Source organism: Oncorhynchus keta, unplaced genomic scaffold (assembly GCF_023373465.1).
Source record: "Oncorhynchus keta strain PuntledgeMale-10-30-2019 unplaced genomic scaffold, Oket_V2 Un_contig_13672_pilon_pilon, whole genome shotgun sequence".
Lineage (NCBI taxonomy): Eukaryota > Metazoa > Chordata > Actinopteri > Salmoniformes > Salmonidae > Oncorhynchus > Oncorhynchus keta.
The window spans coordinates 5,343-28,887 of NW_026278315.1; the positions used below are offsets into that span (position 1 = coordinate 5,343).

At 42.6% G+C, this 23,545-nt stretch overlaps 2 protein-coding genes across 3 annotated transcripts; both read right to left on the reverse strand.

Moving 5' to 3' along the window:
- Nucleotides 1-1,061: 1,061 nt before the first annotated feature.
- On the reverse strand, nt 1,062-17,197 carry LOC118375864 (thiamine transporter 1-like). The gene is given in 7 exon segments (XM_052501456.1): nt 1,062-2,727; nt 2,856-2,997; nt 14,850-15,042; nt 15,245-15,491; nt 15,849-15,961; nt 15,964-16,411; nt 16,968-17,197. Coding segments are annotated over 7 exon segments (1,479 nt in total). The 5' UTR covers nt 17,115-17,197; the 3' UTR covers nt 1,062-2,538.
- Nucleotides 17,198-17,617: 420 nt separating this feature from the next.
- Nucleotides 17,618-23,545, reverse strand: LOC118375865 (ubiquitin-like-conjugating enzyme ATG3). Of its 2 annotated transcripts, none has more exons than XM_052501458.1 (12): nt 23,372-23,545; nt 22,920-22,961; nt 22,644-22,693; nt 22,224-22,294; nt 21,692-21,799; nt 21,519-21,568; nt 21,301-21,382; nt 20,570-20,604; nt 20,299-20,454; nt 19,682-19,809; nt 19,326-19,462; nt 17,618-18,824 (listed from the first exon to the last, which is right to left on the reverse strand). In XM_052501458.1, exons 1-11 carry the CDS (start codon nt 23,441-23,443, stop codon nt 19,333-19,335), a joined length of 924 nt encoding a protein of 307 aa, XP_052357418.1. In that variant the 5' UTR covers nt 23,444-23,545; the 3' UTR covers nt 17,618-18,824; nt 19,326-19,332. The 2 variants fall into 2 exon arrangements, with proteins under 2 accessions (XP_052357418.1, XP_052357417.1); XM_052501457.1 differs by having other exon boundaries at nt 19,394-19,462; nt 23,372-23,543.

A 23,545-nucleotide genomic window follows, 5' to 3' on the forward strand; every position in this document is an offset into this window, starting at 1 on the left:
AGGTAGTTACAGTATGAATGACTAGGTAGTTACAGTATGAATGACTAGGTAGTTACAGTATGAATGACTAGGTAGTTACAGTATGAATGACTAGGTAGTTATAGTATGAATGACTAGGTAGTTACAGTATGAATGACTAGGTAGTTACAGTATGAATGACTAGGTAGTTACAGTATGAATGACTAGTAGTTAGTATGAATGACTAGGTAGTTACAGTATGAATGACTAGGTAGTTACAGTATGAATGACTAGGTAGTTACAGTATGAATGACTAGGTAGTTATAGTATGAATGACTAGGTAGTTACAGTATGAATGACTAGGTAGTTACAGTATGAATGACTAGGTAGTTACAGTATGAATGACTAGGTAGTTACAGTATGAATGACTAGGTAGTTACAGTATGAATGACTAGGTAGTTACAGTATGAATGACTAGGTAGTTACAGTATGAATGACTAGGTAGTTACAGTATGAATGACTAGGTAGTTACAGTATGAATGACTAGGTAGTTACAGTATGAATGACTAGGTAGTTACAGTATGAATGACTAGGTAGTTACAGTATGAATGACTAGGTAGTTACAGTATGAATGACTAGGTAGTTACAGTATGAATGACTAGGTAGTTACAGTATGAATGACTAGGTAGTTACAGTATGAATGACTAGGTAGTTACAGTATGAATGACTAGGTAGTTACAGTATGAATGACTAGGTAGTTACAGTATGAATGACTAGGTAGTTATAGTATGAATGACTAGGTAGTTACAGTATGAATGACTAGGTAGTTATAGTATGAATGACTAGGTAGTTATAGTATGAATGACTAGGTAGTTACAGTATGAATGACTAGGTAGTTATAGTATGAATGACTAGGTAGTTACAGTATGAATGACTAGGTAGTTACAGTATGAATGACTAGGTAGTTATAGTATGAATGACTAGGTAGTTACAGTATGAATGACTAGGTAGTTGTTTTAAATACGTACTGATATTATGATGCATGCTGGTGACGTGAGCACAAATGTTTGTATTCAGAAAGAAACAAATGTCCTACATTTGTAAACATTTTATACTACAAAACTATTTGTTTATTGAAAAACATTACACATAAGAACAAAAACAGGGAAGACTGAAGAGAGAATGTAGTGACTGAAGTCCAAATTAACATATTGTAAAAATATAAAATAAACATGAATTGATCCGTAAAACGCCTACTATAATTAGGTGCTGTGTTCAATCATACCATCTGCATAGCGGTTGTTTTGGCGGTGTCGGAGGTGGAAATGTTTTAGAGCTGTCAAATCCACAAGCTGCCCCCATGCTCACACCTAAAGCGGACTCACCATTGTCTGCATGGAGTCCCGTTAAAGTCCCATGCAGCCTGGTTTACAAGTTGAACAGTGGAATGTGAGATGTCATCTACACTTCGATTAGCGGGTGTCAGCTAACTGCGGTTAACATGATCTGATTGAATCCAGGCCTTAGTATCATGACATAAATATGTTACCAACATGATTGAAGATGACAAGGTTCTCATTATGACAAAAGAAAACAGAACAAGGCTAATCTTTTGAGTATTTTAGGGGATGCTCTTGTAACAGAGGCAGCACGTTGTGTAACCGGTAAGTTATAACATGTACTGTATGTGCTTTTGGTCTTTCAGTGACCACCAGACAACACTGAATCAGCTCTCAGTACATAATCATCACCTTCAGTCATCTGCTACAGCGCTCAGCCTTTCAACTACTGGGATTTGTATTGACAGTAAAAAAGAAGAACTAATTTGTATTAATACAGTATACTTGAACCACTTCAGTAGTAGACCTACATTCAAGGCCAGTGAATATAATACAATAATATACTGTAAATATGGCCTCCAACTCCATGTCAATCACTTACATATGCTTTTCATTTTTGAACCCATGAATGTATGGTTAACACGTAGTAGCTAGATATTAGATGGCCATATTTATCTTAAGACACTTGACAATCTATTGCTGATCAATTAAATCTTTGACATTTGAATCGATGCTTGTGGGTACATTTTATAAAAAGCTATTCTTGCAACAATTGAACTCTTAACAATTCATAACATATTTCTAGCAGACAGAATGTAACATGTATTGCTTATCCATTGACTGCCTTTGGTAGTTAAGACAAGGATTTAAAGTGTGAAAATCAGATAGCAGGCCAACGACCATTATGCAACATACACCACAGATAAAGCTTTTGTGTGACAAAAAAATTGGAAATCAAACAAAGCCTAAATATAGGCGAACTACACATTTTCATTAAACCCATAAGGCTATCATATAAACATTCAAATGTTACACTCTGCAATTTTTTTTTAGGCCTGCACCCAATCCATGAACCATGTGCTTGAGCAAGCGAAGGCGTACAACACACTTGCATGGTGTCATGACCCCGGTTGGGGTCAATTCCATTTCAAATCTTCCTGAATTGACTGAGTTTAAGTGGAATTGGGTCCAACACCGGTCCTGACGTGTTCCTCTGTAGTACTGCACCATAAACAGGTAGTCATGTCCCTGTGATCTGCTGCAGCTCGTTGAGGGGAGGAGAGTCTCTGCTAAGGCAGTCTGACTCAGTCTCTCCACTATCAGTCTGAGGCTGGGCCACTGGCTGGGATCTTCTCAACACCAGCTTGTACAGCCCGGCCATGAGGAAGATCACTGCGATCACAGCGAAGTAGCTGGCGTATATGAGAAACTGTGAGACGGAGAGAGAGAAAATATTTATCAAGCTACATCAGTGTGGTAACAGTAATACAACTCTCTAAAAGCAAAACATATTTCACATCCAAACATTGTGGATAGTATTGTCTTTAGATAAGTTACCTGTGGGAAAATGTCCAGGCCCAGCCCGACAGAGTCCACTACCACAACAGTAAGCAGAGTCTGAAGCAGCAGGGCAATGAAAGTGTTCACTCCAAACACTAAGGCATATCGCTGCATACTCAGGTTGGCAGCAATCTGAAACCTGGTGGAGCACAAAATATTATGTTTTCAATTGTATTTCTAAAGACAAAAAGTGGAGTTTGAATACACAGTAGAAAGATGAAATTCAATACACAGTTAAGATATGTCATAGGTAGACAGCTAGCTACAGTAGAAGCCTACAGCAATGATACAATTGAGTCAAAACATTACTAACAAACTTTAAATCCCTGGGCATCATATGGTTTTCAGGGGATGTCTGTCCTAATCACATAGCGATGGTTATATAATGTACTGTAGGTCAGGATGTCTGTCCTACTCACGTAGCGGTGGTTATATAATGTACTGTAGGTCAGGATGTCTGTCTGTCCTAATCACGTAGCGGTGGTTATATCATGTACTGTAGGTCAGGATGTCTGTCTGTCCTAATCACGTAGCGGTGGTTATATCATGTACTGTAGGTCAGGATGTCTGTCCTACTCACGTAGCGGTGGTTATATAATGTACTGTAGGTCAGGATGTCTGTCTGTCCTAATCACGTAGCGGTGGTTATATCATGTACTGTAGGTCAGGATGTCTGTCTGTCCTAATCACGTAGCAATGGTTATATCATGTACTGTAGGTCAGGATGTCTGTCTGTCCTAATCACGTAGCGGTGGTTATATCATGTACTGTAGGTCAGGATGTCTGTCTGTCCTAATCACGTAGCAATGGTTATATCATGTACTGTAGGTCAGGATGTCTGTCCTAATCACGTAGCGGTGGTTATATGATGTACTGTAGGTCAGGATGTCTGTCTGTCCTAATCATGTAGCGATCATGTACTGTAGGTCAGGATGTCTGTCCTAATCACATAGCGGTGGTTATATCATGTACTGTAGGTCAGGATGTCTGTCCTAATCACATAGCGGTGGTTATATCATGTACTGTAGGTCAGGATGTCTGTCCTAATCACGTAGCGGTGGTTATATCATGTACTGTAGGTCAGGATGTCTGTCCTAATCACGTAGCGGTGGTTATATCATGTACTGTAGGTCAGGATGTCTGTCCTAATCATGTAGCGATGGTTATATCATGTACTGTAGGTCAGGATGTCTGTCCTAATCATGTAGCGATGGTTATATCATGTACTGTAGGTCAGGATGTCTGTCCTAATCACGTAGTGATCATGTACTGTAGGTCAGGATGTCTGTCCTAATCACATAGTGGTGGTTATATCATGTACTGTAGGTCAGGATGTCTGTCCTAATCACGTAGCGATGGTTATATCATGTACTGTAGGTCAGGATGTCTGTCCTACTCACGTAGCGATGGTTATATCATGTACTGTAGGTCAGGATGTCTGTCTGTCCTAGTCACGTAGCGATGGTTATATCATGTACTGTAGGTCAGGATGTCTGTCTGTCCTACTCACGTAGCGGTGGTTATATCATGTACTGTAGGTCAGGATGTCTGTCCTAAAGCGGTGGTTATATCATGAACTGTAGGTCAGGATGTCTGTCCAAACAGTTTCCAGCCTCGGGCAGCCGAGCGGAAATGGACTCTACGCCTCCCTGCGGACCTGGCATCCTTTCACTCCTACATTTTCCTCCTCTGTCTCTGCTGCTAAAGCCACTTTCTACCACTCTAAATTCCAAGCATCTGCCTCTAACCCTAGGAAGCTCTTTGCCACCTTCTCCTCCCTCCTGAATCCTCCCCCCCCCTCCCTCCTCCCTCTCTGCAGATGACTTGTCAACCATTTTGAAAAGAAGGTCGATGACATCCGATCCTGTCTTGCTAAGTCAAACGACACTGCTGGTTCTGCCCACACTGCCCTACCCTATGCTCTGACCTCTTTCTCCCCTCTCTGTCCAGATGAAACTCGCGTCTTGTGACGGCCGGCCGCCCAACAACCTGCCCGCTTGACCCCATCCCCTCCTCTCTTCTCCAGACCATTTCCGGAGACCTTCTCCCTTACCTCACCTCGCTCATCAACTCATCCCTGACCGCTGGCACGTCCCTCCCGTCTTCAAGAGAGCGAGAGTTGCACCCCTTCTGAAAAAACCTACACTCGATCCCTCCGATGTCAACAACTACAGACCAGTATCCCTTCTCTCTTTTCTCTCCAAAACTCTTGAGCGTGCCGTCCTTGGCCAGCTCTGCCGCTATCTCTCTCAGAATGACCTTCTGATCCAAATCAGTCAGGTTTCAAGACTAGTCATTCAACTGAGACTGCTCTTCTCTGTATCACGGAGGCGCTCCGCACTGCTAAAGCTAATCTCTCTCCTCTGCTCTCATCCTTCTAGACCTATCGGCTGCCTTCGATCACTGTGAACCATCAGATCATCCTCTCCACCCTCTCCGAGTTGGAAACGCCCACGCGGTGGTCCTACCTGACAGGTCGCTCCTACCAGGTGGCGTGGCGAGAATCTGTCTCCTCACCACGCGCTCTCACCACTGGTGTCCCCAGGGCTCTGTTCTAGGCCCTCTCTTATTCTCGCTATACACCAAGTCACTTGGCTCTGTCATAACCTCACATGGTCTCTCCTATCATTGCTATGCAGGACACACAATTAATCTTCTCCTTTCCCCCTTCTGATGACCAGGTGGCGAATCGCATCTCTGCATGTCTGGCAGACATATCAGTGTGGATGACGGATCACCACCTCAAGCTGAACCTCAGCAAGACGGAGCTCCTCTTCCTCCCGGGAAGGACTGCCCGTTCCATGATCTCGCCATCACGGTTGACAACTCCATTGTGTCCTCCTCCCAGAGCGCTAAGAACCTTGGCGTGATCCTGGACAACACCCTGACGTTCTCAACTAACATCAAGGCGGTGTCCCGTTCCTGTAGGTTCATGCTCTACAACATCCGCAGAGTCTGACCCTAATCTCACACAGGAAGCGGCGCAGGTCCTAATCCAGGCACTGTCATCTCCGTCTTGATTACTGCAACTCGCTGTTGGCTGGGCAATGCCTGTGCCATTTCTACAACTCATCCAGAACGCCGCAGCCCGTCTGGTGTTCAACCTTCCCAAGTTCTCTCACGTCACCCCGCTCCTCCGCTCTCTCCACTGGCTTCCAGTTGAAGCTCGCATCCGCTACAAGACCATGGTGCTCGCCTACGGAGCTGTGAGGGGAACGGCACCTCAGTACCTCCAGGCTCTGATCAGGCCCTACACCCAAACAAGGGCACTTTCATCCACCTCTGGCCTGCTCGCCTCCCTACCACTGAGGAAGTACAGTTCCCGCTCAGGTCAAAACTGTTCTGCTCTGGCCCCCAATGGTGGAACAAACTCCATCACGACGCCAGGACATGAGTCAATCACCACCTTCCGGAGACACCTGAAACCCCACCTCTTCAAGGAATACCTAGGATAGGTCAGGATGTCTAATCCTTCTCAATCAACAAGATTTAGATGCAAGTGGCTGTTCCACTGGTTGTATAATGTATACAATTTGTAGGTCTGGATGTCTGTAAATGACTTAAATGTAATGTAAATGTAAATGTTAAATGTTATATCATGTACTGTAGGTCAGGATGTCTGTCTGTCCTAATCACGTAGCGGTGGTTATATCATGTACTGTAGGTCAGGATGTCTGTCCTAATCACGTATCGGTGGTTATATCATGTACTGTAGGTCAGGATGTCTGTCCTAATCACGTAGCGGTGGTTATATCATGTACTGTAGGTCAGGATGTCTGTCCTAATCACGTAGCGATGGTTATATCATGTACTGTAATAATAATAATAATAAACATTTAGCAGACGCTTTTAGGTCAGTCATGTGTGCATACATTCTACTGGGTGGTCCCGGGAATCGAACCCACTACCCTAGCGTTACAAGCGCCATGCTCTACCAACTGAGCTATCAGGTACTGTAGGTCAGGATGTCTGTCCTACTCACGTAGCGATCATGTACTGTAGGTCAGGATGTCTGTCTGTCCTAATCACGTAGCGGTGGTTATATCATGTACTGTAGGTCAGGATGTCTGTCTGTCCTAATCACGTAGCGGTGGTTATATCATGTACTGTAGGTCAGGATGTCTGTCCTAATCACGTAGCGATGGTTATATCATGTACTGTAGGTCAGGATGTCTGTCCTAATCACGTAGCGGTGGTTATATCATGTACTGTAGGTCAGGATGTCTGTCTGTCCTAATCACGTAGCGATGGTTATATCATGTACTGTAGGTCAGGATGTCTGTCTGTCCTAATCACGTAGCGATGGTTATATCATGTACTGTAGGTCAGGATGTCTGTCCTAATCACGTAGCGATCATGTACTGTAGGTCAGGATGTCTGTCTGTCCTAATCACGTAGCGGTGGTTATATCATGTACTATAGGTCAGGATGTCTGTCCTAATCACGTAGCGGTGGTTATATCATGAACTGTAGGTCAGGATGTCTGTCCTACTCACGTAGTGATGGTTATATCATGTACTGTAGGTCAGGATGTCTGTCTGTCTGTCCTAATCACGTAGCGGTGGTTATATCATGTACTGTAGGTCAGGATGTCTGTCCTAATCACGTAGCGGTGGTTATATCATGTACTGTAGGTCAGGATGTCTGTCCTAATCACGTAGTGATGGTTATATCATGTACTGTAGGTCAGGATGTCTGTCCTAATCACGTAGCGATGGTTATATCATGTACTGTAGGTCAGGATGTCTGTCCTAATCACGTAGCGGTGGTTATATCATGAACTGTAGGTCAGGATGTCTGTCTGTCCTAATCACGTAGCGATGGTTATATCATGTACTGTAGGTCAGGATGTCTGTCTGTCCTACTCACGTAGCGATGGTTATATATCATGTACTGTAGGTCAGGATGTCTGTCCTAATCACGTAGCGGTGGTTATATCATGTACTGTAGGTCAGGATGTCTGTCCTAATCACGTAGCGGTGGTTATATCATGTACTGTAGGTCAGGATGTCTGTCCTAATCACGTAGCGGTGGTTATATCATGTACTGTAGGTCAGGATGTCTGTCTGTCCTAATCACGTAGCGGTGGTTATATCATGTACTGTAGGTCAGGATGTCTGTCCTAATCACGTAGCGATGGTTATATCATGTACTGTAGGTCAGGATGTCTGTCCTAATCACGTAGCGGTGGTTATATCATGTACTGTAGGTCAGGATGTCTGTCCTAATCACGTAGCGGTGGTTATATCATGAACTGTAGGTCAGGATGTCTGTCTGTCCTAATCATGTAGCGATGGTTATATCATGAACTGTAGGTCAGGATGTCTGTCCTAATCACGTAGCGGTGGTTATATCATATACTGTAGGTCAGGATGTCTGTCCTAATCACGTAGCGATGGTTATATCATATACTGTAGGTCAGGATGTCTGTCCTAATCACGTAGCGGTGGTTATATCATGTACTGTAGGTCAGGATGTCTGTCCTAATCACGTAGCGATGGTTATATAATGTACTGTAGGTCAGGATGTCTGTCTGTCCTAATCACGTAGCGATGGTTATATCATGTACTGTAGGTCAGGATGTCTGTCCTAATCACGTAGCGATGGTTATATCATGTACTGTAGGTCAGGATGTCTGTCCTAATCAGGATGTCTGTCCTAATCACGTAGCGATGGTTATATCATGTACTGTAGGTCAGGATGTCTGTCTGTCCTAATCACGTAGCGGTGGTTATATCATGAACTGTAGGTCAGGATGTCTGTCCTAATCACGTAGCGATGGTTATATCATGTACTGTAGGTCAGGATGTCTGTCCTACTCACGTAGCGATGGTTATATCATGTACTGTAATAATAATAATAATAAATGCCATTTAGCAGACGCTTTTATCCAAAGCGACTTACAGTCATGTGTGCATACATTCTACGTATGGGTGGTCCCGGGAATCGAACCCACTACCCTGGCGTTACAAGCGCCATGCTCTACCAACTGAGCTACAGAAGGACCACAGGTCAGGATGTCTGTCCTAATCACGTAGCAGTGGTTATATCATGTACTGTAGGTCAGGATGTCTGTCTGTCCTAATCACGTAGCGATGGTTATATCATGTACTGTAGGTCAGGATGTCTGTCTGTCCTAATCACGTAGCGGTGGTTATATCATGTACTATAGGTCAGGATGTCTGTCTGTCCTAATCACGTAGCGGTGGTTATATCATGTACTGTAGGTCAGGATGTCTGTCTGTCCTAATCACGTAGCGGTGGTTATATCATGTACTATAGGTCAGGATGTCTGTCCTAATCACGTAGCGGTGGTTATATCATGAACTGTAGGTCAGGATGTCTGTCCTAATCACGTAGTGATGGTTATATCATGTACTGTAGGTCAGGATGTCTGTCTGTCTGTCCTAATCACGTAGCGGTGGTTATATCATGTACTGTAGGTCAGGATGTCTGTCCTAATCACGTAGTGATGGTTATATCATGTACTGTAGGTCAGGATGTCTGTCCTAATCACGTAGCGGTGGTTATATCATGTACTGTAGGTCAGGATGTCTGTCCTAATCACGTAGCGGTGGTTATATCATGAACTGTAGGTCAGGATGTCTGTCTGTCCTAATCACGTAGCGATGGTTATATCATGTACTGTAGGTCAGGATGTCTGTCTGTCCTACTCACGTAGCGATGGTTATATCATGTACTGTAGGTCAGGATGTCTGTCCTACTCACGTAGCGGTGGTTATATCATGTACTGTAGGTCAGGATGTCTGTCCTACTCACGTAGCGGTGGTTATATCATGTACTGTAGGTCAGGATGTCTGTCCTAATCACGTAGTGGTGGTTATATAATGTACTGTAGGTCAGGATGTCTGTCTGTCCTAATCACGTAGCGATGGTTATATCATGTACTGTAGGTCAGGATGTCTGTCCTACTCACGTAGCGATGGTTATATCATGTACTGTAGGTCAGGATGTCTGTCTGTCCTAATCACGTAGCGATGGTTATATCATGTACTGTAGGTCAGGATGTCTGTCCTACTCACGTAGCGATGGTTATATCATGTACTGTAGGTCAGGATGTCTGTCCTACTCACGTAGCGGTGGTTATATCATGAACTGTAGGTCAGGATGTCTGTCTGTCCTAATCATGTAGCGATGGTTATATCATGTACTGTAGGTCAGGATGTCTGTCTAATGTCGGTGGTTATATCATGTACTGTAGGTCAGGATGTCTGTCCTAATCATATCATGTACTGTAGGTCAGGATGTCTGTCCTAATCACGTAGCGATCATGTACTGTAGGTCAGGATGTCTGTCTGTCCTACTCACGTAGCGATGGTTATATCATGTACTGTAGGTCAGGATGTCTGTCCTAATCACGTAGCGGTGGTTATATCATGAACTGTAGGTCAGGATGTCTGTCTGTCCTAATCATGTAGCGATGGTTATATCATGAACTGTAGGTCAGGATGTCTGTCCTAATCACGTAGCGATGGTTATATCATGAACTGTAGGTCAGGATGTCTGTCTGTCCTAATCACGTAGTGATGGTTATATCATGTACTGTAGGTCAGGATGTCTGTCCTAATCACGTAGCGGTGGTTATATCATGTACTGTAGGTCAGGATGTCTGTCTGTCCTAATCACGTAGCGGTGGTTATATCATGTACTGTAGGTCAGGATGTCTGTCTGTCCTACTCACGTAGCGATCATGTACTGTAGGTCAGGATGTCTGTCCTAATCACGTAGCGGTGGTTATATCATGTACTGTAGGTCAGGATGTCTGTCTGTCCTAATCACGTAGCGATGGTTATATCATGTACTGTAGGTCAGGATGTCTGTCCTAATCACGTAGCGATGGTTATATCATGTACTGTAGGTCAGGATGTCTGTCTGTCCTAATCACGTAGCGATGGTTATATCATGTACTGTAGGTCAGGATGTCTGTCTGTCCTAATCACGTAGCGGTGGTTATATCATGTACTGTAGGTCAGGATGTCTGTCTGTCCTAATCACGTAGCGATGGTTATATCATGTACTGTAGGTCAGGATGTCTGTCTGTCCTAATCACGTAGCGATGGTTATATCATGTACTGTAGGTCAGGATGTCTGTCTGTCCTAATCACGTAGTGATGGTTATATCATGTACTGTAGGTCAGGATGTCTGTCCTAATCACGTAGCGGTGGTTATATCATGTACTGTAGGTCAGGATGTCTGTCTGTCCTAATCACGTAGTGATGGTTATATCATGTACTGTAGGTCAGGATGTCTGTCCTAATCACGTAGCGGTGGTTATATCATGTACTGTAGGTCAGGATGTCTGTCTGTCCTAATCACGTAGCGATGGTTATATCATGAACTGTAGGTCAGGATGTCTGTCTGTCCTAATCACGTAGTGATGGTTATATCATGTACTGTAGGTCAGGATGTCTGTCCTAATCACGTAGCGATGGTTATATCATGTACTGTAGGTCAGGATGTCTGTCTGTCCTAATCACGTAGCGATGGTTATATCATGTACTGTAGGTCAGGATGTCTGTCTGTCCTAATCACGTAGCGGTGGTTATATCATGTACTGTAGGTCAGGATGTCTGTCTGTCCTAATCACGTAGCGATGGTTATATCATGTACTGTAGGTCAGGATGTCTGTCTGTCCTAATCACGTAGTGATGGTTATATCATGTACTGTAGGTCAGGATGTCTGTCCTAATCACGTAGCGGTGGTTATATCATGTACTGTAGGTCAGGATGTCTGTCTGTCCTAATCACGTAGTGATGGTTATATCATGTACTGTAGGTCAGGATGTCTGTCCTAATCACGTAGCGGTGGTTATATCATGTACTGTAGGTCAGGATGTCTGTCTGTCCTAATCACGTAGCGATGGTTATATATCATGTACTGTAGGTGGTTATATCATGTACTGTCTGTCTGTCCTAATCACGTAGCGGTGGTTATATCATGTACTGTAGGTCAGGATGTCTGTCCTAATCACGTAGCAGTGGTTATATCATGTACTGTAGGTCAGGATGTCTGTCTGTCCTAATCACGTAGCGATGGTTATATCATGTACTGTAGGTCAGGATGTCTGTCTGTCCTACTCACGTAGCGATCATGTACTGTAGGTCAGGATGTCTGTCTGTCCTAATCACGTAGCGATGGTTATATCATGTACTGTAGGTCAGGATGTCTGTCCTAATCACGTAGCGGTGGTTATATCATGTACTGTAGGTCAGGATGTCTGTCCTAATCACGTAGCGGTGGTTATATCATGAACTGTAGGTCAGGATGTCTGTCTGTCCTAATCATGTAGCGATGGTTATATCATGAACTGTAGGTCAGGATGTCTGTCCTAATCACGTAGCGATGGTTATATCATGTACTGTAGGTCAGGATGTCTGTCTGTCCTAATCACGTAGTGATGGTTATATCATGTACTGTAGGTCAGGATGTCTGTCCTAATCACGTAGCGGTGGTTATATCATGTACTGTAGGTCAGGATGTCTGTCTGTCCTAATCACGTAGCGGTGGTTATATCATGTACTGTAGGTCAGGATGTCTGTCCTACTCACGTAATCATGTACTGTAGGTCAGGATGTCTGTCCTAATCACGTAGCGATGGTTATATCATGAACTGTAGGTCAGGATGTCTGTCTGTCCTAATCACGTAGTGATGGTTATATCATGTACTGTAGGTCAGGATGTCTGTCCTAATCACGTAGCGGTGGTTATATCATGTACTGTAGGTCAGGATGTCTGTCTGTCCTAATCACGTAGCGATGGTTATATCATGAACTGTAGGTCAGGATGTCTGTCTGTCCTAATCACGTAGCGATGGTTATATCATGTACTGTAGGTCAGGATGTCTGTCTGTCCTAATCACGTAGCGATGGTTATATCATGTACTGTAGGTCAGGATGTCTGTCTGTCCTAATCACGTAGCGATGGTTATATCATGAACTGTAGGTCAGGATGTCTGTCTGTCCTAATCACGTAGTGATGGTTATATCATGTACTGTAGGTCAGGATGTCTGTCCTAATCACGTAGCGGTGGTTATATCATGTACTGTAGGTCAGGATGTCTGTCTGTCCTAATCACGTAGTGATGGTTATATCATGTACTGTAGGTCAGGATGTCTGTCCTAATCACGTAGCGGTGGTTATATCATGTACTGTAGGTCAGGATGTCTGTCTGTCCTAATCACGTAGCGATGGTTATATCATGAACTGTAGGTCAGGATGTCTGTCTGTCCTAATCACGTAGTGATGGTTATATCATGTACTGTAGGTCAGGATGTCTGTCCTAATCACCGGTGGTTATATCATGTACTGTAGGTCAGGATGTCTGTCTGTTATATCATGTACTGTAGGTCAGGATGTCTGTCTGTCCTAATCACGTAGCGATGGTTATATCATGTACTGTAGGTCAGATGTCTGTCTGTCCTAATCACGTAGCGGTGGTTATATCATGTACTGTAGGTCAGGATGTCTGTCTGTCCTAATCACGTAGCGATGGTTATATCATGTACTGTAGGTCAGGATGTCTGTCTGTCCTAATCACGTAGCGATGGTTATATCATGTACTGTAGGTCAGGATGTCTGTCTGTCCTAATCACGTAGCGATGGTTATATCATGTACTGTAGGTCAGGATGTCTGTCTGTCCTAATCACGTAGCGATGGTTATATCATGTACTGTAGGTCAGGATGTCTGTCTGTCCTAATCACGTAGCGGTGGTTATATCATGTACTGTAGGTCAGGATGTCTGTCTGTCCTAATCACGTAGCGATGGTTATATCATGAACTGTAGGTCAGGATGTCTGTCTGTCCTAATCACGTAGTGATGGTTATATCATGTACTGTAGGTCAGGATGTCTGTCCTAATCACGTAGCGATGGTTATATCATGTACTGTAGGTCAGGATGTCTGTCTGTCCTAATCACGTAGCGATGGTTATATCATGTACTGTAGGTCAGGATGTCTGTCCTAATCACATAGCGATGGTTATATCATGTACTGTAGGTCAGGATGTCTGTCTGTCCTAATCACGTAGCGATGGTTATATCATGAACTGTAGGTCAGGATGTCTGTCTGTCCTAATCACGTAGTGATGGTTATATCATGTACTGTAGGTCAGGATGTCTGTCCTAATCACGTAGCGGTGGTTATATCATGTACTGTAGGTCAGGATGTCTGTCCTAATCACGTAGCGGTGGTTATATCATGTACTGTAGGTCAGGATGTCTGTCCTAATCACGTAGCGATGGTTATATCATGTACTGTAGGTGAACTGTATGGTTATATCATGAACTGATGTCTGTCTGTCCTAATCACGTAGTGATGGTTATATCATGTACTGTAGGTCAGGATGTCTGTCTGTCCTACTAATCATGTACTGTAGGTCAGGATGTCTGTCCTACTCACGTAGCGGTGGTTATATCATGTACTGTAGGTCAGGATGTCTGTCCTGTCACTAGCGGTGGTTATATCATGTACTGTAGGTCAGGATGTCTGTCCTATATCACGTAGCGGTGGTTATATCATGTACTGTAGGTCAGGATGTCTGTCCTAATCACGTAGCGATGGTTATATCATGTACTGTAGGTCAGGATGTCTGTCCTAATCACGTAGCGATGGTTATATCATGTACTGTAGGTCAGGAATCACGTAGCGATGGTTATATCATGAACTGTAGGTCAGGATGTCTGTCTGTCCTAATCACGTAGTGATGGTTATATCATGTACTGTAGGTCAGGATGTCTGTCCTAATCACGTAGCGATGGTTATATCATGTACTGTAGGTCAGGATGTCTGTCTGTCCTAATCACGTAGCGATGGTTATATCATGTACTGTAGGTCAGGATGTCTGTCTGTCCTAATCACGTAGCGGTGGTTATATCATGTACTGTAGGTCAGGATGTCTGTCTGTCCTAATCACGTAGCGATGGTTATATCATGTACTGTAGGTCAGGATGTCTGTCTGTCCTACTCACGTAGCGATGGTTATCAGCAGCATGTAGGTGGCTCTGAAGACCACATAGGAGGTGTAGCACACCCAGATGTTCCTGATGGTGTCCATGAGGTACACAGCCACAGCCATGACCACTGAGAAGATGCAGAGAGCCAGCTCTCCCCAGACTGCCCAGGAGACCTTGATGGAGCCCACCCCGAAGGCTGCTAACGCACCTAAGCATAAACACCAGGGGCGTGATCAGTCAGCAGACAAACAGAACATGCATTGAAATTAAAATGTGCATTCTTATTTGATTAGATTCTGCTTCCAGGCTGACTTGGAAGTATGGTAACGCAAGACTATTCTTTAATCAATTCAAGTAGTATCGTCTCAGGTTCTAATTCATCTGAAACGGTACTTCATCATCAACTTTACCTAACAAGGTGGAGACTGTCTCCACGTATCCATTGTAGATCTCAAACTCCTGGGAGGGCAGGACTTTCTCCCACAGGGCCTGAACATAGTTGACCAACTGGAAGTAGCCACACGTAGAGAGGGCCCACCACACCGACCAAGCCAGGAGGGCAGGGCATGAGTAGCACTGCAGGAAGTCTTCCCATAGGATCCTTAACACGTCCACTAAGCCACTGCTAGCTCCACCCCCATCACTGGCCGTCACGACCTGAGTGAAGAAAATTGTACACAGAGTTGAGTAAGAACTTGCGTAAGAATCAACGGACTCAAATGCTCTGAAAAAAAACTGCTTCCTGAAAGTGAGTGATGAAGCAAGGTTTTAGTTCAAAGTCTTTTTTGTAAATGCTCTAGTATTGCAACATTCAATGGTGTCAATCTAGTGTCTTTCAATTTGGGACAGCAGAGTTGCATGACATCAATTAATAAACAACAATTAATGGTTTTAACTCAGAGCTGCAACATGGTTCAACAACAACATTACTCAGTCCTCCAAAGAGGCCATAGTGACCCGTCTTACCAATAACAATAAAAACGTCACACACAAAAAAAAAAAAAAGAGGCTCACCATGGTGACCTCATCAATCTTCAGAGGTACTTTGCTCTCAGGGTCCTCTGCTTCATCCATGGGAACCCTGCTGTTCTGATGCACCGGCTTCTCCCCTCTGTCCCCTGGCGCTTATGGAAGAACAAGCTCCTACTGGGCATGGGCAAAAACCAGGGCGCCACGAAGGCCAAGATGGCCGACACCAATGTGATAATACAGAGGTAGAGCAGCCGGATCTGAGCCACAGACACTAGCAGCTGCCCAGCCAGCGAGCCAGCAGCGGAGCCCAGTAACGTAATACTACGACAGTAACCAGTGACTCTCTGGTACTGGGCCGGCTCCACCACACTGTAGATGTAAGAGTAGTAGGCTATGTCTGTGGCAGTGGCGAGGCCAAAGAACAACTCCAGAAGCTGCATGGCCAGCACACCCCGGGCCTTTATTAGCATAAAGTAGGTCACTACCAAGCTCACCGCCTGCAGAATCAGCACAGGCTTGTAACACAGGTAGTCTGTGGCCAGGAAAACTGGGAAGAGTAGCACGAGGTAGGAATAGGTCCATATTGGGTAGATTTCATTTACAAGCTGTGGACAGAGGATATGTAGACAAAGTCAGCCATGTTATTGTAATTCACTACTAAGGGCAAAAAATATAAACGCTTCCAATGAACATAAATGTGATGTAAGGCTAATATTCAAGGTTGCTGCCTGTTTAGCTCTTACAAAGCAATAAGTAATCTCCATATTAGTTAACTAGGCTACATCTCTTCATTGGTGCCACAAGAGAAAAGCAATTATTTTCGCATTTGAGATTTAATTTTTTTTTCTCCAAAGGATTTGAGACCACATGAGCTAGTGGTCCTATTAAGAAAATATTTCAAGGATTGTAGTCAAACTGGATTAGCACGAGGACACAGAAACAATGTTAGTAAAATAAAGTTACAGAAGAGCCAACGGTTCTCTTGGTTGTAACGTTATATTGGTGATAAAGAAATGTAAAAAAAATACCATTAGCATGGTGATTGCGTTAACGTTAAAAATATTCACATGTAAACAATACGTTATTTTGTAGAGTTAGCTGGCGAAATGTAGTTGCTTTTTGCACAACGAACAAGAAGCTAATGCTTGTCCTTCCACTTACCTCTGTTTCAGTAAGGTTTTTATCAGGTCCCATCAAAAACGCAGTTAAGAAAGGCTCAGAAGGTCGGAGATTAGAGAAGAATCCATAAACACAAAGTAAGATCGTGGGATATAGTTGAGACATGTCAACCCCAAAAAAGCACTCCATAACATGACCTCCACGCACCACTGTCGCTAGATTTGATCTGACAGCAATATGGAAAAACAAGTGAAAATATTGTGCGTCGCAGTAAAATGACGACAGAACCTTCGGCCAATTAAATGAGAGCCAAGAGAGGGTTCGTCTAAGCCTAAGGCAACAAAATACAAGTGTATTTAAAAAACAAAATGAGGCACACACGCTGGTATACTTACCAGAGTTATAACATTTTCTTAATCAGATTCTGGCCATTATTATTGATGTTTATATTGATGTGTATGCAGGGCTCATCTGTAAAAGAGACCTTGGTTTCAGAATGACTCACTGTCAAAAAAGGTTCAATAAAATAGGAATTTAATCTGGCTACAAACTCATGACATAACTATTCATAGACCAGGCATACATTTTAATTTAGCTATCAATTTGCTGAGAAAAGAATATCCTTTCAGATGCCATGTGCTTTATAATGTGGTAGGCAGTTTATAACAGCATAATGTATACAATCCATCATATCAATGAGATTGGGGATTTTTATTGCTATAAATGTACATTACTTTAACATGTTCAGTGTGTTACGACTGAGCTGTTACACAAGGAGTCTATAGGATCAACAGATAAAAGGGCCACAACACCTGTCCAGCTGATTCTCAGGAAAAGATCAAGTATTCTGGAGTCAGTTAATCAGACATTTTACAGTCAATATTTCAGCATTAATGAGTGAGTTATACATACTGTTAAGAGAAGAGTACTATAGTTAACAATGAATGCACTGTGCAGAACTGACATCTTTCTATATTAGAGAAGACTCAGTCAAACTCCCGATATACCGTGTCTTTGAATAATCTGGTGATACAGGTAGCCTTGTGCGTCATCACACAAAATGGTAACGCTCACATATTCATATGACACAATCATGATGTCATCTCTACAGGACAAGACAGTGGAACAGGGTCAAAAAAAAGAAGAGTTGGGCAAAGAAAACCCCCAAAAAGGACACCGACTCCACTTACAGGAACCAACAATGGTCCTGGGCCCAAAAGACCATGTACACTTTACTATTAAGACAAACTGGCATTGGTCTGAAACAGTAAAGAGGTCCAAACATTAGTCCAGCACAGTGCATCACACTGAAAAAGCTATAATGTGGACAAAACATTTGTTAGATTTCTTTCAACAACATTTAATTGGTAAGCATTTGAGAAGACATTAGTGGCACCCTTACTATGGTAAAAAAAGAAGGTGTAGTTATAAAAACAAAATGGAGAAAACGTGAAAGCCTGTCTGAGTGAATTAATGTAAAATAAATATAGTTATCTTTGAATGGTTGTTAATGGCAGAGCTGGGCATTTGCCAAGTACAGAGTGAGAATCTTCCAGACAAAAACACTGCGAGATCGGTCACCACATAAAGCCATTACATCATTGGGATTACAGCATTACCAACATCTGTACACACCCATCAACCCCTCAGCGATTTAACCTATTCCCACGCAAAGAGGGTCAGAGTACCCAGAATATTCCAAGAGTCATTCCCAGAGATAACATTCCATACCCCACTAACGCTGCCAGCCAGAAGACAGATTCCTCCTACACTCAAAGATGAGTAGCAAGAGTAGCCTACACCTCTGTAGGATGGAGCTTCATGTTGAAGTGCCTTGTGTAGTCGTATTCTATCGTGGGGATGACGGCCTGGACAAACTTCAAGAAAATCAACAGATACCTGAAACATGAAGTTAAGGAATAATGTGTAGGCAAGAATGGAAGAGAAACAGTATTAGCAAGATCACTTCTATTTACAACTCATCTTATCTTGGGTTACAGTGAATTATACCACGGCATTTTTGAATACTCCTTTCACTATAAAGCACAGTATATCAGCACGTACGAATTCAACTATAGCCATTGAATTCTACCGTGTTTGAGCTGCGTTTGAAAGCAAAATTCGAATTGAGAACTTTGAATTAGATTTTTCATAATAGCAAGCTACGACTGATGGTTTCTTTGTTTGGTTACCAAGGCAACTACTGTAGTTATCTAGTAAACTTTCTAGCTACTTCAGTGGATGTTGAAATCATTTCAAGCAGCACATTTGTTAAATTATAGCCATGGTATGAAAGGAATAATCAACTCGCTCCCTGGATATTAAACGCAACTCTGTGGAAAGTAAGTTGTTCATTATTTTCCATAGATCACATGGCCCCTCTTCCATGATGATACATACACTTAAATCACCAAGCTGCATTAAAAACACCTGACTTCAGCTGAGCCGACAATTCCCTTAAAGGATGCATATGAACTCCAAGCTCTCCTCCCCCTTCCGCCACCGTCTCGATGATCCTTTTCATCACTTCAGCATGTCTGGAAAACAGGAAGTGGCAACATTAGTTTACAGGACCATAAGCGCTCCCTCGATGAGTATTAGTCGGATCAGGGCCCGTACTCAAAGTTTTTCAGAATAGGAGTTCTGATGTGGGATCAGTTTTAGATTATAATGAATAGAAAGGGGGACCTGATCCTAGATCAGCACTCCTCCGACTTTGAGTCGATGAAAGCATGTTCATGATCTCTTGCTTTTACCTGCAGGGATGCACAGAGCACATGGCTGGGGGTGGTAGGTGGGGGTGATTTTCGATGGTGACGGTTTTCTTCACATGATCCTGGCTGATGTCCTCATACATCTGATCCACTGTCAGGGGCTGTCTGTCCTGTAGGAGTGAGAGGGGAAATGGTCAACAGAACGTGGAACCCAGGATCTCAGTTTCCCAAGTCAAAGTCAAAGACATTCTTCCTCAGCTGTAAGAACACATCTTGGGATTTACATCCTCAGTAATATTCACAATGCAATACAAAAGGACACACTGCAGCATCTAAATGCCAACATGTTTTGTTACTGTGCACATGGGATGCACTTTTTGGTCTACCCAAGAAACCCAGTTACACTAAGCTGACTCTGTACTGCTGAGAGCTAGTTTACAAATCAAACACATTTTAATGTCACATGCGCAGAATACAACAGGTATTACCTTACAAGCCCTTAACCAACAATGCAGTTAAGAAAAATATGTGTTAAAGTATTTACAAAAATAAACTGAAGTAAAAAATGAAATAAATAATTAAGGAGCAACAATAAAAGAACAGTAGCAAGGCTATATACAGGGGGTACCGATACAGAGTCAATGTACAGTAAGTGTTACCTCATCGTATCCAAATAGCCAGAGTCGAGGAGTCTGATAGTATTTGTCATATGTGATGTAGAGGTCATAGGTTCGAGTCTGCAGGATGTCATCGCTCCCAGCTTCTCCCGTTTTGGATTTAGACAAGTCCACCATTTTACTGGTGTCCAGGGTGGCCTAGAGGCACATGGGAAAGAAGAAAAAAATGAAGTGAAAAATGGGGAATAGAGACACTTCCTGGAAACGGAAGCAATGTACAATAAAAGTTACAACAATACTGTGAACTTCTGACCTCATCTGTTTCCAGTAGTCCACTCTCCTCATACTCTGAAAGAACAGAACAAGACAAACTGAACAATTACATTACTTAATTAACTATGAAAGTCAGTTAAGAACAAATTCTTATTTACAATGACGTCCTACCAAAAGGCCTCCTGCGGGGGCGGGGCTTAAAAATACACAAAAAAAAATAATAGGACAAAACACACATCACAACCAGTGAAGTATAAGCACAGAACAATGAGATATCAGATATTTCACCGGACGTATAAATGTGAAGCATCCACTTGGAGTTTCCACTCACTACCAAATATGGTAGTGAAAGGAAGCCCAACGGCCGGGAGTGGGAGAAGACTGAACGAGATGGATTTTGGCCGACATTCTGCTCATTTCTCATCGATTAAACATTTGATCTCAATTAAATTTTCCGTCCCCAAAACTAAAATATGCTACAAACATAATCAAATAAGTTTTGTATAATTTACCCGTTGCCAAAGTTTTTTAAAATGGTGTTGTTTAGGAGTGCAAAGGCGAGTTGAGTTATTGCACAAACTCACTTCAAAGTAGGTGTTCCCTAATGGAAATATGCACGTGTGCTAGAACGCACCAATTAGGATCTCGCTAGCTCGTGCTTGCCTCTGCCCACTAGGACTAATTTGTTCGCGTTAGACCATAGCTCTTTGTTTCAATCTTGGTTTAGTTATACAAGTCTTTGGAATATTCCTTGAGGAGTAGAGTAGACACCTTCCATATCTGCTGCCTCGTCTTCATCATCATCATCATCTCCGTTCCCACAAGCACCAGAGTTCACATTCATGTTCATGTCCTTTCAAAACAAAGGAACACAACTATTTTAAGACGTCTGAAATGCTATTAATCTAAGGTTGTTAATTTGAAACATTCATTCGAAATGCAGATTACTAGGATTCAATAACAAAACGTAAATGGTCCATCATATTTACCTTGTTGTCCAATGAGATTTCTCGTACAGCTTCTGTAACTCCCCCTATACCTAAAATATCAATTTGAAATATAACATTCCTGGACAAACAAAACCAAAAGCTAACTTTATTTATAATGTATTCCTGGTAAAAGACCCAAGAAAATGTCACAGGAAATGTCTAAAGTGTCCAACCTGAGTTGTGGTAGGTGTCGACCCATCCTCCATCTCCGTCATCCTCCTCTATGATGGCTTCCAGTTCATCACAATACTCCATCTGTTTACAGCGCTTGTAGCAGGGAACTGTAGGTACACACACAAAATATACATTACTACAGCAACAATAAGGACAAGTAACAGTTTGTAGAGAAAGCACCAATTTAAGAAATGGATCACTAGTCACTTTAATAATGCCACTTAAATAATGTTTACATATCTTGCATTACTCATCTCATATGTATAAACTGTATTTTAAACCGTTTATTGCATCTTGTCTATGCCGCTCGGTCAATGCTCATCCGTATATTTATACCTATATATTCTTATTCCATTCCTTTACTTAGATTTGTGTGTATTAGGGAGTTGTTGTGGAATTGTTAGATTACTTGTTAGATATTGCTGCACTGTTAGAACTAGAAGCACAAGCATTTCGCTACACTCGCAATAACATCTGCTAACCATGTGTTTGTGACCAATAACATTTGATTTGAGTTCACACAGTTCTTACCATTGCGAGTCAATAGGAACTGCTTATCCTTGGGTAAATACGGCTTCACCTTCTCCTCTTCCCCAGACACCCTGGATGGAATAAACATGATGTGACATCTGGGACTACTGTGCTGTCAAAACATCATACTGTAGTTGATGCTATATTTGGAGACAGCATAACATCCATCCAGAATAATTACATGCTCATATCAGAGGAATTAGATTGGAGAAATTAAGTGCAATTTAGCTGACTACAATATCGTATTAGAGGTGCGATAAAGTCCATTTCAATTCCTGTTAGTTGAACTGGACATCGGAACATGGGCATTTCTTTATAAGAGTGTAATTCAATTTCAGAATTGACTTGGATGGAGCCAACCCATGTCCTGGGGTAGCGTGTACAATATTGAGTATCAATCTTACTCCAATGGACACTCACCATTTCCATGTGGGGCAGTGATGAACAAGGTGATCTCCAGCAGCTACAAACTAATGGAGAGAAAAAGAGAGATTTAATAGGAAGTTGTAATAGTTCCGTCAGATGACAATTACTCTGTGGGTTTGGGGGAAAGGAGCTTTTTGGAATTATGACCTACTTCTCCAAATCTCTTTCAGTTGCACTCATTTGCCCAAATGATGAAAGCCTACATACGTGTGACTTGTTGGGCTTTCTACGTGACTCAGTTACAAATGATACCAAAGACAACTTCCTCACCTCTTCTGGAGTGATAACTCCTGTCTCCTTGAATTTGGATTCCTATCAGACAAAATAATGAAGTAATATTATTGTTGAGTTGTCAGTTTGGTATATTTAACGTGTGTGACTGCCTACAAACCATTTAATTACAGAGGTTAGACATTCCATTCTTAATTACTTAAACACTGAATGTCACATTTCTCAAGTGTGATAACTGAAATCATGCGAAGCTAACGTTAGCTACATTGACAAGACACAGTCATCAACGCCATGAACCCTCTAAATATTTCATAAACCGAGATTATACACGGCAATAGGACTGTAAACAGCGAATTGTAGCTACATAATACATGTTGAGAGCACTTGAGGGAAGACTTCCCGATAAAGCATGCTAGCATGTTAGCATCTTACACATCACTGCTGAGTGATAGCAATCTACAGTAGCTAGCGATACAGCTAATATAGCTTACCTTCAGCACTGGAGTAAAAAACTCGGCTACACCAAGGGCGGTGCCTTTTACGGAATTAATGGCGTTCTGCATGTTAGCTATCAGATCGATCCCCGATAGATGTGTGCGTCTTCAAATGCCGAAAGACTGTCGGTTTCAGTTGTTTTTTTGTCAGTAATAGATCACATGACTTGT

Excerpts from the sequence above, each read along its gene's own strand:
- LOC118375865 (XM_052501457.1), bottom strand. The coding sequence starts at position 23,443 with ATGCAGAACGCCATTAATTCCGTAAAAGGCACCGCCCTTGGTGTAGCC. Across the intron at positions 21,800-22,223 it reads GTTCCTATTGACTCGCAATG|TTCCCTGCTACAAGCGCTGT; the intron begins GTAAGAACTGTG and ends GTGTACCTACAG. Across the intron at positions 20,455-20,569 it reads GACTACTGGAAACAGATGAG|GCCACCCTGGACACCAGTAA; the intron begins GTCAGAAGTTCA and ends ATGTGCCTCTAG.